Source organism: Prionailurus bengalensis, chromosome D2 (assembly GCF_016509475.1).
Source record: "Prionailurus bengalensis isolate Pbe53 chromosome D2, Fcat_Pben_1.1_paternal_pri, whole genome shotgun sequence".
NCBI classification, from domain to species: Eukaryota; Metazoa; Chordata; class Mammalia; order Carnivora; family Felidae; genus Prionailurus; species Prionailurus bengalensis.
The window spans coordinates 27,649,793-27,666,966 of record NC_057351.1 but is presented as its reverse complement, the minus strand read 5'-3'; the positions used below and the strand labels follow the sequence as shown (position 1 = coordinate 27,666,966).

At 36.5% G+C, this 17,174-nt stretch overlaps 1 protein-coding gene across 2 annotated transcripts in view; it reads left to right on the top strand.

Moving 5' to 3' along the window:
- The window catches only part of CTNNA3 (catenin alpha 3), a 1,753,506-nt gene that overhangs the window by 884,611 nt on the left and 851,721 nt on the right, over nt 1–17,174 (top strand). For both annotated transcript variants that reach the window (XM_043596448.1, XM_043596447.1), the window contains exon 8: nt 11,491–11,571. In XM_043596448.1, the coding sequence (XP_043452383.1) occupies nt 11,491–11,571 (81 nt within the window). The remainder of the gene's footprint in view (nt 1–11,490; nt 11,572–17,174) is intronic.

The following is a 17,174-nucleotide window of genomic DNA, read 5'->3' as shown; positions in this document are numbered from 1 at the left end:
TAAAGAAATTTCAACTGTAAAGAAAATTATTACCTGCTAATGTATTTTGAAGGAAAAATTTTCATATGCCAAGTTTCTTTAAAGTGCAAACTATTTTTTTAATGTTTCATGTTTTTATTTAAATTCTAGCTAGTTAACATATAGTGTGTCACTATATGTTACTTGCAGGAGTAGAATTTAATGATTCGTTACTTACATATAATACCCAGTACTCATCACAATAGCCCTCCTTAATATCCATCACCCATAGCCCATTCCCCTGCCCACCTCCCCTCCAGCCACCCTCCGTTTGTTCTCTACCATTAAGAGTCTCTTTCGTGGTTTGCCTCCCTCTCCTTTTTTTTTCTTTCCCCTATGTTTGTCTGTTTTGTTTCTTAAATTCTACATATGAGTGAAATCATATGGTATTTGCCTTTCTCTGACTTATTTTGCTTAGCATAATAATCTCTAGCTCCATTCACATCTTTAAAGTATAACACTTATCTTTATTTAAGTTTTATCCTTGCCACAGTAGCTGACTCTGACTTATGAACCTTGAAAGTTCTAATTGAAGATAACAATGACAGAAAGTGTTTATTTTGATCATTAAAGAATAAATCTGTTGTATTTTTATTTTATAGTATTAAAAATAAACATGTCTGCAAGGTACAGGGTACAGTTAATGGTGAAAGTGAAAACAATAATTAGAATAGTGGAAATCTATCTGGTTTATATTTTGTATGTATGGGCCACAGAAACACTTTGTTAGATGGTCTATAATAAACTACATAAAGCTCACTGTTGGCTGAAGTTTGACATATTGAGTATAATTAAACTGTGAAAACCTGGCTCAGGAAATAAAAAGAATAAGAATTATACTTAAGAAACTGTAGAAATGACAAGATAAAATTTTAATGAGATCAGTATTGTTTTAATACTCTACCTCCGAAAGCATTGTAGAGACAGAAAAATTGCTAGAGTACAGTTGTTCCTTTTAAAAGATGGAAAATTATTTGTTTGGATTGTGTGTTTAATGCCATGTCATTACTTATTAGACTCTGGCAGTGGCTTTTAATATGATAAAAAAAGATATTTGCCATAAGAACTCAAGGTATAATTGACAGCATAAAATATCATGTTCTACTTTCTTACAGATGCCCTTATATTAGCATCAAGCCTGTTTATTTTATTGGTAGGCAGTCTCCTGAAGCTGGCTTCTGGGTCAAGCATCACAAAATCAAAAAGATTTCTAGAATGAGCCAGACCACCTTCTGAAATAACCTTTGACAATGACTCAATAAAGAGATTTTGGAAAATGAAATGTCAGTAAAGACATGATGTGCAATTTAACCATTAATTAAAATAAGAGGACTTGTGAACTTGGGCCTGGCTGGCTCTCTATATTTTGTCTACATTGACTCCTGTGAAGATTATGGTATTGTCAATGATTCAGTAACATGATCTCTACAGTCTTTCTGATGACCATGGCAAATCCTCCTTAAATAGGTCTGTATGGTGTTTCATATGTTCATTAATTCATCTATCAGTTCAGTCATTTTTTGAAATTATTCAAATCAAAAAAATACGGAGCATCTAATACAGCCAGCCACTGCTGGAAATATAGCAGTGAATAAAACTAATTTCTGCTCTATACCCCCAGTGATCTTACAGATAACTGTTTGTATTGCTAATAATAACGAGAATTTATTAAATGTCAGTAGTAAGGCAGTTGCGGCCTTGCATGTCTATGTACATTTATTTTGTTTAACTCACACAACAACTCCTCAAACAGGTATTGTTGTCTTCATATAGATGCGGAGGCTGACGCTTAGCCTACCTAACTAGCATGTGGTCACTTTGTTAATTAGTCTTGGAACTAAGATTCGAAGAATATCTATCTGATCCTATTCTACTTTTAATGGCAATTTAACACAAATGTTATTTTAAATGCAACACAATTGATATAAAATGTCCTGAACAGCCGAGACAATAAGTCAAATTTCAAAGGAAGAGACATTATTTTAATCTGTTTGTATACCAATACCACAACTGACTGATTTAGTCAATTTTGATTGTGATGAGGCAGACTTATTTCTTTGCTTTAAACCATTAATCCCCAAAGCTATGATTTATGCAAACAGAAACAACAAAGAAGGTACACTCTCTCTCACACACAGAGACAAAACCTGTGAAGCTGAGAGGTTTTCTATTATTTTGGTATGTCAAAAATAGTATAAAAATAAAAGATACTGTACCATTAAATAAAGCCATCATTTTATAAAAGAAATAACAACAAAAGTTTAACATAAAAAGTGAAAACGCTCAGATTAAAGGACAACTCTTATAAATAAATAACTCAATTATCTGTATGATTGCATTTTTACCTTATGAGTCCTGAGATGGGAATTTAGAAACCATTAATGTACACAATATCTTTGGATCCTGCCCTGAACCTAAGTAAAACCTTCAATTTTGAATATATTCCCTTTATTTAATAGTAATCATAGCATGATTTATAGAAACAGTCACTGACCTAGGAGCTGGCAAAATTTGAAACCCATTAGAACAGGGGTCATAGCAAGTTTAGTTTAATGCTGAATCACTGAAATTAATAAACTCCATCTTTTTAATTTCTCCCTATTAAGACCAGTGTTGGTTCCAGAGTTTGTTGGGCTTGCGGCAAGGACAAGAAGGGAAGGAAGAGGGAGGGAAATGGGAGGAAGGGATTGAGGCAAGCTATCACAAAACAGTATAGCTTGAGGTGGAAATAGTGAAAGAGCCAGGGGGAAATAGAGTCTGAGGTTTCTCCTGACTCTTCAGTCTCTTGCCAAGTTACTTATCGGTCACTGCAGTGGATCTTTGCATCTGTACTTGCATGTATGTGTGACTGATTTTCCAAGGCAATATCTTTAAAAGAGAAGGCCGTGGTTTATATCCATCTCTGAGATTTAAGATTGGTTAGTAACATCACCAGTAAAACAATTTGACTTTTATTGTAGTGCAAACCCACGAATATCTCTTTCATGTTTGGTGTGTGTCCATAAGCATCTCTGGTCCGAGGACACATGCAACAGGAGGCAGTGTCCTGTTCTCAGTACTAGACTAGAGGTGCACTAGACTATATACATCAACAGAGAACAGGCTCTTAGAGCCAGGAGGGACTCTGAATCCAGAGATCAGTTACTGCAATGGCCTCCTTTTACAGATGCAGAGACTAAGGACAAGAGAGGTGATTCAACTCGGTTAAGGTCACCCAGGGAGCTTATTTCAGAGCTCTCATTTTCTGATCCACAGATTAAATTTCATTCTCATGCCAAGTTTATGTTAGACTTCTTGTAGGGAATAATGACAATGATCTCTGAATAAAAATACTGATTGGATAGAGCATATGACAGCTAACAGGGTGAATATTAGTTACTTTTGTTAAAATATAAACATGTAAATAAAACTATTTGAATATTATTTACTATCAATAAAAATGTAGTTAACCATTTCTTCATTTATTTATTTTATCTATAGCCATTAGCTGAGTGCAGAACACTGCAGTAGATCCTAAGATTAGAGTTAAGACTTGACAATTTAGAAGATGAGGCAGGGGTGCCTGGGTGGCTCAGTCGGTTGGGCGTCTGACTTTGTCTCAGGTCATGATCTCACAGCTCGTGAGCTCCTGAGTTCAAGTTTGAGTTTGAGCCCCGTGACGGGCTCTGTGCTGAGAGCTCAGAGCCTGGAGCCTGCCTCAGATTCTGTGTCTCCCTTTCTCTCTGCCTCTTCCCTGCTCGCTCTGTCTCTCTCTCTCTCTCTCTCTCTCTCTCTCTCTCTCAAAAATAAATAAACATTAAAAAAAATTAAAAAATTAAAAAACATGAGGCACAGTGTAAATAGAAGGTGACAAGACATTTTGCAAGCATTATGATTGAAAAGTGTAGGGAAAATTGTAGAAATGCAAATGACAGGGTTTTCTTTTTCTTTTTTATGTTCATTTATTTATTTTGAGAGAGAGAGTGTGTGCCTGCACGCTTGCGAGGGGGGAGGGGCAGATATAGAATCCCAAGCAGGGTCTGCCTGCTGCACTATCATTGCAGAGCCCAATGCGGGGCTCAATCTCATGAACCATGAGATCATCACCTGAGTTGGATGCTTAACAGACTGAGCCACCTAGGCACCCCAAGGAGGTTTTAATTTTTAATGCTTTATTTTTTACTGAGGAAAGTCAGAAAAGATGAAATAGAAGATGAGGTGCTTAAACTGTTTCGAGTTATGAGGTAAGAATTTTGAACAAGGAGTGATCATCAGGACATTCGAGGATAAAAGCTTAGTGTTTGGAAAAGAATAAGGAAAACAGCCAACTGGTGTAGTTCAGAAAATGCAAGCATTAGTAACAATGGTGACACTATTGGTAGGTATAATAATAACTGCTAACATTTCTTGAGCATTTACTACTTGCCAGAATTTGAATATCCTTCATCTCGTAGTGTCTGATAATAGTTCTATAATATAATTACTGTATTTTATCTATTTTTATAAGATAAGGAAGCTAAGAGTTAGAAGAATTAAGTAATTTGGCTCAGGACACATAGCTGTCAAATGATCTTAGAGCACAGAATCAAACACAATTTTTTTTTTAATTTTTTTTTTAATGTTTATTTATTTTTGAGACAGAGAGAGACAGAGCATGAACGGGGAAGGGTCAGAGAGAGAGGGAGACATAGAATCTGAAACAGGCTCCAGGTTCTGAGCGGTCAGCACAGAACCTGACGCGGGGCTCGAACTCACGGACTGTGAGATTGTGACCTGAGCCGAAGTCGGACGCTCAACCGACTGAGCCACCCAGGCGCCCCATCAAACACAATTTTAACTGTCTCCACAAACTTCTATATTATTCTGCTCATTATTTTTAAGAAACAAATTTATATAATTTACATAAAATATTAATTCGGGTTTAAGTTACAGCTCATTCAAGTCGTTACAGTATGGTGGATAAAGCCTCAGATTAGACACAGCTCAATTTGATCCTATGACTTACTACATTAAGATATTTAAATTAACGGAGCCTTCAATGTCTTCATATGCAAATGTGTGAACAGTTATTGTGAATGGCATTCCAGACAATAAATGTAAAGTACTTAGCTGGTTCCCTCTCCCTGATTCTCAGTCCACCCAGCAGGCTTTGCACGGAGTGGCATTTTACTTCCCCAACAATATAAAAGTTCAAGATACTTGTGCAGTCTTTAACCTGTGTCCTTGATAAAGTTATTTTAAAAAAACCTCATTTCAAGTCTCAAAGTTAATTTTTCTTTGTTTGTTTTAGTTTTAGTCTTATGGCACAGACTTTGTTTTAGAAATATTTTTTAGTATACTCTGTCAGGATGTTTTCCTGACATGCCATTCAGTAGAGTGAGATTCTAGAATAGATTTCATTTTTTATGCTTGTCTGTTTGTATGTCTTTCATGCCTGAAAAAAGTGGACTAGAATCTGTGCCTCTGCTAAGTGTTAAGCATAAAATATTTTTAAAGCTATTTCTGCAGAGAAGAACTAAATTAAAGGCATTATACTTCATCTTTACCATGAGATGAAGATTTCCCATTTAAAGAGAAATGTGTCATTTTAAAAGGTTGAATGCGATGGCACACATTTAAAAAAGAAAAAAGAAAAAAATAAACAACAACAACAAAAACATTTTTCTTGATGTTTAAATTCCGCACAAGGTTCCTCTCTGCACTGATAACATTTTCATTTGATTATGAATTAGATAAATTTTCATTTGCTTTAATATCCTTTCATATCCCTTAGTATTTGAAGCTTCATAGTTTTTTTGAGGTCAACATCATGACCTTCCTAGTTCAAATGTCTCCTTTTATTTGTATCATTACAGATTTGTATTATGCCTTGTTTCCAACACATTTTCAACAGTTGCTTATGAAAAACATTGTACAATAAAAGTAATATATTATTCTGTAATTCTGCTTTTTTAGAGAACATGGCCCTTTCAACAGAATTTTAAAATTAGAAAGGAATAAAGGAACAATTTGGGGCAAGTCTTCATTTTATGGGTGTGGAAATAAAGGCCCAGGGATGTTATGGAATTTGCCAAAGATTAACTTTATCCAGTCTTTCTTTTCTCTATTTATTCAAGAAATAACTTTTGAGCTTCTACTCTGTGCAAAGCACTGTGCTAGATGTTATGAGGGACAAATTATGTGTGAGAAGTTTCTCTCCCTCAAGGATGATACAGTCTAGTGAGAGAGATGCATGCAGGTAAGCAGTTCACCGAAGGGTGAATACTAAAGAAATGAGCTCCTCATAGGCCCTTCAGCAGTTCCCAAACTGATATCATTATCCTTGTATTGACCTGGATTTCCCTTGAAAATGACCAGTTCAACACCATCATCACCTACAGAAACCTGGACGCCAGCCTACATTGTCCTCTTTTCTTCACCCACCCCCGGCATCTACCAGTCATCATCTTACCCGGTTTACTCGGAGTCCTTAAATCTGTTCGTTTTCTTCATCCTGACTGCCAGTGAATTAATTTAACACTTTTCCTCTTTCTGTGCACTGTTGCTGCAACTGTCTAACTCCTCTGCCTGTCCTTGTCCTTAATCTCTTTAAATAAATTGTGCAGACTCCAGCCAGATTGATGTATTTGAATAATGTTCTGTGTCATTCACTGGCTTAACTTCTGTGACTCCTACTGGTCTATGAGATCAACCTTATTTCTTCATGTGGCAAAAACCTCCAGGATCTGGTTTCCCCTCATACTTTTTATGCTAGTTACCATACACTCTTTAAAGACTTTTGCCTTTGCTCTATCTGTCTCTGTCCACCTAGAATGGCCTTCTCTTTTATCTTCTCCTGGTTTACTGCTACCTGCCTTCCAGTATTCAACTGTTACTTCCTCAGGAATCTTTCCCTCATTCTTAATGGGAGTGCTGCTCCCATTGATCCATGGGTTACCCTGGATACCTCTATTAAATGTTGTGTTTATGTCTGTTTCTAGCATGACATGTGTGCTCCTCAAAGGCAGGCATTAGGTCTAATGTATCATTGGTCCTTGTATGGTGCCTGGTATTTAGTAGACAATAAAAAATAAAGAAGTATTGAATAGGTTGAATTGTTTATTGAACAAAGTGTTATAAAAGAAGTATAAAAATATAAGAGTATCATGGAAGTAATGAATTTCAACTGAGAAGATTAAAAAAAAGCTTCATGTAAAATTCAGTAATTTAGTTGAGTCTTAAAAGAAGTCCATGATCAGAAATGTAGGAGAGATCAAAAGTGCAAAATGAGTTTTTTAATAGGGGAAAAGTTCCTGAGTTGTGGTTGTGTTGTGAGAAAATAAAGGGCTCAGGGGCTCCTGGGTGGATCACTCAGTTGAGTGTCAGACTCTTGATTTTGGCTCAGCTCATGATCTCACAGTTCATGGGATCAAGCCCTTCAATGAGCTCTGTGCTGTCAGTGCAGAGCCTGCTTGGGATTCTCTCTCTCTCGCCCCCCCCCCCCCCCCGTCCCTCCCCTTGCTTGTACTCTCCCTCTCTCTTAAAATAAATAAATAAACTTAAAGAAAAATAAAGGGCCCATTAAGGCATCTCATTAATGTTTGATGAGTAAATATGGGAGTAGGTCCTTGAATGCCATGATCAAGGGTCTGCTATTAATTCCATCAGCAATGGGAATAGGGTGATGGTGTTTAGAATGAAGAAGGAGCATAATTAGACCTTAAATTTATTTTCCAGAGTAAACACCTTGAGGGTTGGGCTTTTTTTGTTTCTTGCTCACTATTTTATTCTCAAATAAAAGATGACTTGTGTAAAAGTAGAACCTAATTATATATCTGAATAAACAAAGATGTTTTAGAACAGTACTGTCTGATATACCTTTCTGCAATGAGGGAAGTGTTCGTATTTGTACTATACGCTATAGTCCCACCAGACACATGTAGCTATTGCCTACTTTAAGGAACTTAGGAATTGAATTTTTAATGTTCTTTAATTTTAATTAATTTATATTTAAATTTAAGTAGCCACGTGTGCCTAGTGGCTATTATGTTGGACAACACAGTGTAGAAAGTTCTCCCTCGCAGAGTCCCAACAGAAAACAGATGGAACATTCAAATTAGGATAATTCAAGGAGAATTTATTTATAAAGAGACTTTTTCCAAATGTGTGGGCAGCTTTAAGGGAACCACAAGAGAGAGTGCAATTAACTGTGGTAGTGACATGGGAGCAATGGTGAGACAGATTTGATGGAATATTCATAGTTGAGATTATAATCCTGGATCACATTGGGACAGTATTTATAACGTGCAATAAAACTTTTAATGGCATTTCACTGAATGAAATCTATGTTCAGAGCTGTTCTTTTCAATAAAGTCTTTCCTGACAGTTTATTTACTTATGAGGAATGTGATTGCTTTCCCTGTACAGTGCTGATCTGTGCTGTGTTTTCTGTTTTTCACCTGGTACTCCACTGTGAGTGGTACCTTTTCCATTAGCGGGATTGTGCTGACTTAATGATGACTCCTATCAAGTCTCCTTTAAGAAGCATCCTCTCTTCTGAGTACCTAGAATGTAGGCAGACTCTGACTGTTATCTGTGGTTATGTTTTAATATCCTGCCCTTTCTGTCCCTTACTTCAGTATACACAATTCACCTTCAGTCCTAGCTCATTGCCTGATGATTTGTTAAGGCTTTGAAAACAGAAGGAATGAGGGCTTTTAAGCAGGATGGGACTATTTCTCCTTGCTTTATTTATTTTTATGCCATGCAAAAGGAATAAAGAGGCATAAAATGGCTTGACTGAGCCAAATAAATCTGGATAAATAGAACAAGGACCCAATAAAAAGCTGGAGGTGAAAAGAAGAAAGGTGGGGGTTGGGGGGAGGATACAGGGAAAGAAGAAGGGAAGAGTTTATACTTTCTGTAATGATAGGGGCTGTTTATTATTACCTAGAGAACAAAATGTCTTTGACCCAATGAAAAACTTTTAACTAAGATTAAGCTCTGAGTAGAAATTAGGAAATCATCTTTATAGTCCTTATTTAATCCCTTCAGGTTGTCGCCTCCTGTCATCCTTTATTGAAATTTTATATGCCACTGCGATTTGCTCTAAGAAGGTTGACATCTTTTACTTGTTTTGATGAATCTTCTCACAGAAGCTAGTGAGTTTCTATGATCAACACAGCAGGAATCTCCCATATTATTTATGATGTCCTGTGTGTCTTAGGGTGGGGACCCTTCGTCTGTCCCACCCCTGACTCCTTTGATTATCTCTGTTTTCATAAAGTTGAAAGAGACAACCAAAGCTACACTGCATGAAACTGGAAAATATGGGCTAGGTTATTTAGGTAAAATTAGAAACTGTCTTATATAGCCCATTGTGTATCTGTTTATGCCATTGCCTTACATGGCTCTGCATTAACTTTTTATAATTCTCTACTGCTACCATGGATAATGCTGCATAGGAGCTGTAAAGGTAGCCACAACTTTCATCTGGGTAATTGCCACCATTGCTTTTATTGCTCTGACATCTATTTATCTCTATTTCTCCCTCCCTCTTCTCTCCACTTCCTCAGTAGATACAGTCTCCATCATGTACACATTGCACACTCATTGTCAAAAAGAAAAAGTGGTAAAAGACTTATTAGGCCTCTATTGTGTTTTCCCCTAGAAGGCATCTGGAAATGTGTGTGACCAATATTTGGCTATCATAGTACCTAAGAATTGTTACTGGAATTTAGTAGACAGGGGCCCATGGATGCCAAACATCTTGCAGTGCGTGATGATCTTAAATGATAGTGATTTTTTTTCCATCTTAAATATCAGTAACACCATTACTGAGAAAATCTAGGTGTAACTGAGGTTTAGGTGGGTACCAGTAACCTCAGCTAGTAGAGGATTTTAGCTGTGCTTGATGGGTAGATTCTAAAATCTCCTCAAGCATCTAGTATGGCACCTTCCTGGCATTTGGTAGGCCCCTAATAAAACCATGTTGTGTTTTGAATAAAGTTCAAAATGGGAGAAATAGTCCCATCCTGCTTAAAGAGGACTAGTCCTTATAGAGGACTAGTCAACACCATTCAGTAAGTCATCTGCAAGTTACTTTCAGGAATAGAAAAAAAATAAGCTTAATAAGCTTTACTTGTCAATATCAAGATGCTAACAGTATTGTAAGAGTGATGAACCTGCATAGAAACAAGTATATTGGGAAATTTTCAAAGTGCTATTGGAACAAGGAAAGGTGAGAGTTTACTCGAGCAGAGTTGGTGGGGAAAACTCTTTATGGAAACCATTGAGGAACAGGTGGATTTTAACAGCAGGTTATTTTGGTAGACACTTGCTGAAGTCAAGAGTACATTATATATACAAGGACTTGGGAGAAGAGATAGACATGACTAGGAATATTGTTACAGGGAAGAATAGTACTTGAGAAGATGTGACAGAATATAGGACTAAAAAAGATAGGTTGGGATAGAGTACAGATGGTTCTGAACTTCTTGTAAAGAAGTCTTTTCACTGGAAGCTATGGATTTATGTGTGAATGTAGTCATTGGGTGCAATATATGACACACTGCCTAATGGGCTATACTTTGCCTCAGTTTCCTTCTTCATGGAGTCTGTGCTGTAAACTCCCTCAGTTATCAGAGGCTTAAACTTACCATCCTGATTTTCAAGGTCTCCTCTCAAGAGCCCTTTTCAGTTTATTAATTTAAATGGTAGCAATTTTCTCAGAGGTGAATCGCATAATGATTTTTTTCAATCTTTTTTATACAAGATAGCACTGAAAAAAAGTATGATTAGATTCAATTCGGTTGTCTCCCACAAAAGTAATATGTAGAAAATACCAACCAAGGTGACTCTCTGTGTGCTTAATAGCCTAAAGATTTAGGTTAAGGATATAACAGAGAACTATTCTGCTTAAAAAATGAAAAGGTGTTGCACAAATTATCTTAAAGAGCCAAAAACAGCGTCCAGTTCCTACTTGAAACAATTTGTTCTTGGAATATTGTCAGCTAAAATTGTGGTCAACTTTTGCAAATTGTATGAATTTGCACTGCATATTTTATTTAGTGTTTAGCAAAACTCCAATATGGCTCTGCATAACTTACACAATACACCATGAAAATGACTTCAGAAACTCCCACAGAAGTTGACAAATTGGGCATCTAATGCTTTTAAGCTAATTGCATGCTTAGAGGTTAAAAAGTCGACTTGTTAAGAATGAAGATCAGAGTTTCTTGGAGATAATGCTCTGCCGGCTGCCACACTGAATGCAACCCAGCCCTGTATCAGAAATATTACAGAAGCTTAAGGAAGAAAATAATGTGAGCTTTAATCACCATTCTACTTAGTCTTAAGTGAAGTGCTCATGAATCATATGCAATATCATAGCAGTTTTGAAACCTATTCTTGAATTTTCAAGCTGTTATTTTCAGGAAATTTAGAAAGCAAATTGCTAAGTGATAAAGAGTAATTTGATACCATTGCTTATGCTATTTTTCCCCTCTTTTTCAGACTGGAAAAAAGGAAAGGAGTAATACCCTGAATATTGCAATAGACAATATGTGCAAGAAGACAAGAGACCTTCGCAGACAGGTGAGGGATGAGAGACATGGAGACAGAAACACCATACAAAACAAACTTTTTTTCCACTGCTAGCATATTTACTTCTTGTTTTTGTTCTTTTTCAATTAATTTAGAACACAAAACTATAACAATGAATATATACCTGCCATATTTACATACCTCAACGTTTTTTGTGGCAAACATAAAATAGGAAAAAAGAGCATGTGACTTAATATCAGGCAGAGTTACACTAGAATTACACTCAAGTGCTGGCCCTGCCTTCATCAGCTGTGTGATCTTGGGGATAAAATAATCTTTTTGAACATCTCTGAACCTATAAAATGGAATTAATAATACATAATAGGACTGTGAGGGTTAAATGAAATGCCGATCAGTGCCTGCTATGTAGTGATTTTTTAGGAAATGTTGGTAAACTGAATCTATTATGTTAAAAACTGAGTTTATCATGCATATGCTTATAGCAAACAGCTAGCAATCAGAGACATACCAATTTGCCCTTTCGATTCTTTTCAGAATGCTTCAAAAATTAGTTTCTGTTTAAGCTAAGGCTACTTTGTAACCTTAGGTCATCAGGAACACCGGATTAGGAAGGATTTCATTAGATAATTTAGCAGTCTAGTATTATGCCACAGGTCAATTTTTTCCTTCTAGAAACTGAAGACAGCTATTTTCAAAGACTGTGCTTTCCCTTATTTTCCACTCTTTAATAACCAGAGTTCTTTTTCATGTATAACTTTAACTTGGTCACCAGTAACTCATAAAAGACAGGCGAAAGCTTTTCAACCGTAAGCTTTTAATGCAATATATTATTGTAGTTTAATGGGAAGATTTAGTAAAATTGCCTGAGCAATTTTTTAATTCAGAGGTAGATTTGGAAATGGAATAAATAGGGATCCCTCAGCCAGTTAATATTAGCTGTAGAAAAACAATTTTGAGGGCTGGGAAAATTCCAGTTTCTCGACTTTATGGCCTTAAAGTGAAGTCTATTTCTACTGTCAGCATTTAGAATCATGGAAGGTAAGAGTTGCAAACAGCTTAGCACAACCTGTCTTACAATGTGGATGAGAAAGCCTGCCTTTGTGGTGAGGTGACCTGCCTAAGGAGGAAGGGGCATCGAACTGACACCAGGTCATAACTTATACCAATTCAGAAGCTTGTACCCACAGGGCCATCCTTTCTCTTCATTGCAGGACTTCTATTTTCAATATTCTTCAGGATTTCTACCCCATCTGCTCCTCTTGGGACTTGGAAAGTTGTTTCTATGAGCTATCAACAATTATGTCTTTCATTCCTGCCTCATCCCTCTATACTGCCTTCAACAAGGTTATGCAGAAAGTGTTAATCTACATTTATATCTCCAAAGCTTTTGGAGTCATTATTTAAAAAAATCAAGATAAAGCAACCCATTATATGTAGGATTATCAGATTTAGCAAATAAAATCACAAGATACCCAGTTAAATTTGACTTTCAGGAATTAATAAGGAACATGTTTAAATATGTCCCAAATATTGCATGGGACATAATTATATTAAAAAGTAGCATGTTTAGGGGCACCTGGGTGGTTCAGTTGGTTAAGTGTCCAACTTTGGCTCAAGTCATGATATCATGGTTCATGGGATGAAGCCCCGCATCTGACTCTGCTTTGACTTAGTACGGAGCCTGCTTGAGATTCTCTTTCGTCTCTCTCTCCGCCCTCCCCCACTCATGCTTTCTCTCTGTCTCTTGCAAAATAAATAAATAAACTTAAAAAAGTAGTGTGTGTATATGAAATTGGAACTTGGCTAGGCATCTTGTATTTAATCTTGCAATTCTATCTGTGTTTTCACCTCACTAACAGTGTGATATAGAAAGAGCATGAGGGATTACTAATACTTTTCTTTATAGTAAAGGGACATTTCCAGCCTTTAGAAAACTGCTGTGTTCCAGAAGTATGAAAATTCTCTATGGTTTCATAGGTCAGCATATTCATTGTTTTGATGAAGTGTCATTGCTTAACAAACCACTGCAAACGATAGCAGCCTTTTATTACGTTTCATGATTCCACAGGCTGGCTGGGGGTCAGCAGAGCCATTTTTGTAGTGTTTTCACTTGTGGTCTCCCATGTAGTGGCAGTCAAAAGGTGACTGTGTCTGGGTTCAGGGCTGGTCATTTGAGGCCTCAGTGCTGCTGCTGCTTCTTCTTCCCTCTCTCCATGTGGTGTCTGATCTCCTAGGACCCCTTCATGTGGCTGCTCTTTCCAGCAGGGTAGCCTGGATTTCTTGCCTGATAGTTTAGGGCTCCAAGAAAGATGAAATGGAAGCTTCCAGACTTTCTTAATGCTTAAGCTCCAAAGTTACCAGGATGCCATTTCTTCCCCATTCTATAGATAAAAATAGTTATGAATCCTGCCCCAGGTCAAGAAGAGTAAGTAGAAGTTCAAAAAGTGATACATGTGTATAGGATGACGTGGGATTGTTAGAAGTTTGTCTCTGGACACATTCTTGGTCTTTGATTTTGGTGAGGTAGTTGCTGTGATTCATTCTCAGTATCCTTACTTGCCCTCCCTAAGACTTCATTTTCCATCCTGATGTTTATTCTTTTGCAATAATAAAAACTAGTTCAACAGCAACATGAGGCATCTCTACCTCTTCTTATTCTTGCAAAGTTTATCAAGCAGTTTGTTTTAAGCATCTTATATACACTCTTTCACACAGCAAGAAGAAAGCCCCTACCCTTAAACTGCTTTTCTTGGGAATATTTAATGTTCATATATTGTAGGTCTGTTTTTATTTGCGTGTTTGTTTTTAGTAGACAATGATCAGAACACATCTTCTTGCCCATTCATGTAATCTCCTTGCTTACCCATGGCTTGTCCCTCAACAACACAGAAACATTTTAGCTCTGGTTCAGAGAATCATTGGACATCTATGAGGAATGAGGGGAAGCAAATTATACATTTTGGGTCAACAATATGAAATGTCATAGAAAGTGACTTAGTCTTTATTTATCTGAACCTAATTGCTTTGTGACTTTTCCGCCTGTTGTGCTAGAGAACAAAGACAAAAGTCCTTGGGGCGGTGTTCCAGATTCTCTGTGATCTGGCCCTGGCTTGAATCAATGTTATTCGTAATGTTCCTTCTCCTTTTTCAGTTTTTTAGTTCCTCCCTGTCACCACACCACACATTAACCTGACTAAAGAGTTGGGGCACCTGGGTGGTGCCGTCAGTTAAACCTGACTAAAGAATCTACTTACTAGTCACCAAATTTTCCATCACCTCCCACCCCCCAAAACACATGTATCTTTGTATATATAATTTGTTTAACTTGGTGTTTTTCCCGTTCCTCTTACTCCCCCCACCCAACCCCTAATCAACCTTAGGAACTTCAAGACTAACGTAAATGCTACTTCTCGCATGAAACCATTAGCATTTTCACCAGGTGGAATTATTATTTTTATTCCTGGAGCACTTAGAGCACATGTAATTCCTTTAGAGTAATGATCATATTCTGCTTGTATTTTTCTTTTTTAATGGATTTTTCTTCCCACTGGATTTTTAAATCCTTAAAGTGATAGTTATAACAATATCTTTCAGTTAGTAATGCTTTCCAAAGCTCTCTACCAGCTCTTTACATTAGTCCTTACATTATTGATTTATATTTCTGAAAGAAGAAGTAATGTCATAGCATTTTTACATCAGTGTCTCAGGTAAGTCGATTTACTGAACAATATTTTGCTAACTGGTAGAGCTGAAGTTTGAACCCAAGTCCATCCAACCCCTGCCCAAATTTGTAAACACCAGATGAGGGGTCAGGGATAATAGCCTATTCACCCTAAAAACTCCTAGTGCCTCATAAACTGATTTACCATTCTAATTTTTTTCTTCCTTACTATTTATTTTACAAGTTTTTAATTAAAATTTTTTCTTCTTTAGTCTCCTTCCCATCACTTATTTGGGAACTGCATAACCATTAAAATTCTTAATAAAGGAGGAAGATTTTTAAACCTCATTTCTTCATTTAAAAAATTAAAGCAATAGAATATATTCCATTTCTACTGTATTAGGTAGAGTGAAACACACATTTTGATATTTCACTAAAGGCAGATTGAAAATTTTATTTGTGTATATTGAGAAAAAAATAGCCTATTTTATAAATGCCACAGTAAGTACTTGAGATATGTCAAATCAAGTAGGGTACTGATAAAAGCAGACAAAACAAAAACTTGACTGATTCATTAGTTGGTCATTTGCTGAATCGCTATCTCCATCTCTTTCCCATTTTGATAGTACCAGTGCCACACTTAGAAAAAAATACCCATGTCTTTATAGATCTTCTTCATCATCCTTGTAATCGAATATTAACTTTCCATAAGATACAAGTCTCATTAAATTGGCACAGTAGGTTTATGTTGAATTAATTATTGGGTGATTTAGTTCCTACTAGTCAATTGAAGTTTGACAGTCACATTTTGCTATTTGACTTAAAATCAAAATGGCGTTAATATACACATATATAAATGTTTCTAGCTCCCTGAGAACAATTCTTTTCTGAAACACTTTCTTTTCTTTCCATTCCTCTTCCCCTCACAGTTTTGTTCTTTCTGTTCTCTTATTTGGTGGTAGTAGGGGGGTGGGCAGGGCTATCTGATAGTTTTCACATACAGCTTTTACTTTTGGGTTTCAATTGTAGAGAAATATATTATTTTATTTGAGATTCCAAACCACTTACATCAGCAGGAAATAGAAAAATTGATGTCTCAAAGCCTTTTATTAAACTGTAGTGAGAAAAGATGGAAAGCCCCTCAGTCTGATTTTGTGCCTGACATCTTTCATGCCTGGCCACAAACAGGTATTTATTGAAAATACATACCTCTAACTCCTATTGGCCTCCCACTAACTTCAGATTTTAGTGCTGCAGCCTCTAAGGGTGTCCTATTTTTACATTGGAATGTTGGATTCTTCTTTAAAGTTTTTTTTGTATATCACTCAAATGAAAGGAATGAATTTTTCCATTGGGCTAAAAAATAATATGGAAATAAATAAGATAGAGGCTTCTTAGGTGTTATACACAGATATAGATGACTGTACAATAGAAATTGAGAAAAAAAAATGTATGTCAGAATATGCCATAACATCTAAAGAAAATTACATAGCATAGCATTCGAAGCCTTCCATATCTTGTCCCTATTTGTAGTTCTAGTCCTATATCATGGTAATTCCTCTGACACAGTCAGCATAGTACTGGGGATGGCGGTATCAGAATCAGTAGTGTGCAAAGCAGAAGTGGTAATGTGTGGTCATCACTGGGTAGTTTATGTAAGACATCCGTCTATTACTTGGCATATGACCAAACAACATTACCGCCAGACAACTGTGTCTGTTTTATATCAGATTCCCCTGAAAGCAGATCCTGAGACCAGAACCTTAGGCAGGTAGTTTACTTAGGAGGCAATTCCAAGAAGCAAGTGTAAGAGAACATGAAGTGTAAGAGAACAGGCAAGGAAAAATGAGAGGATATGCTCTTTGAAGTCACTACTGTCACTAACAGAAACTTAACTCCAACAGAATTGTGAAAGCATTGGCACAGAACTTATTTGTAAGCTCATTTCCCAGTCCTTCTGTCTTGTCCTCCT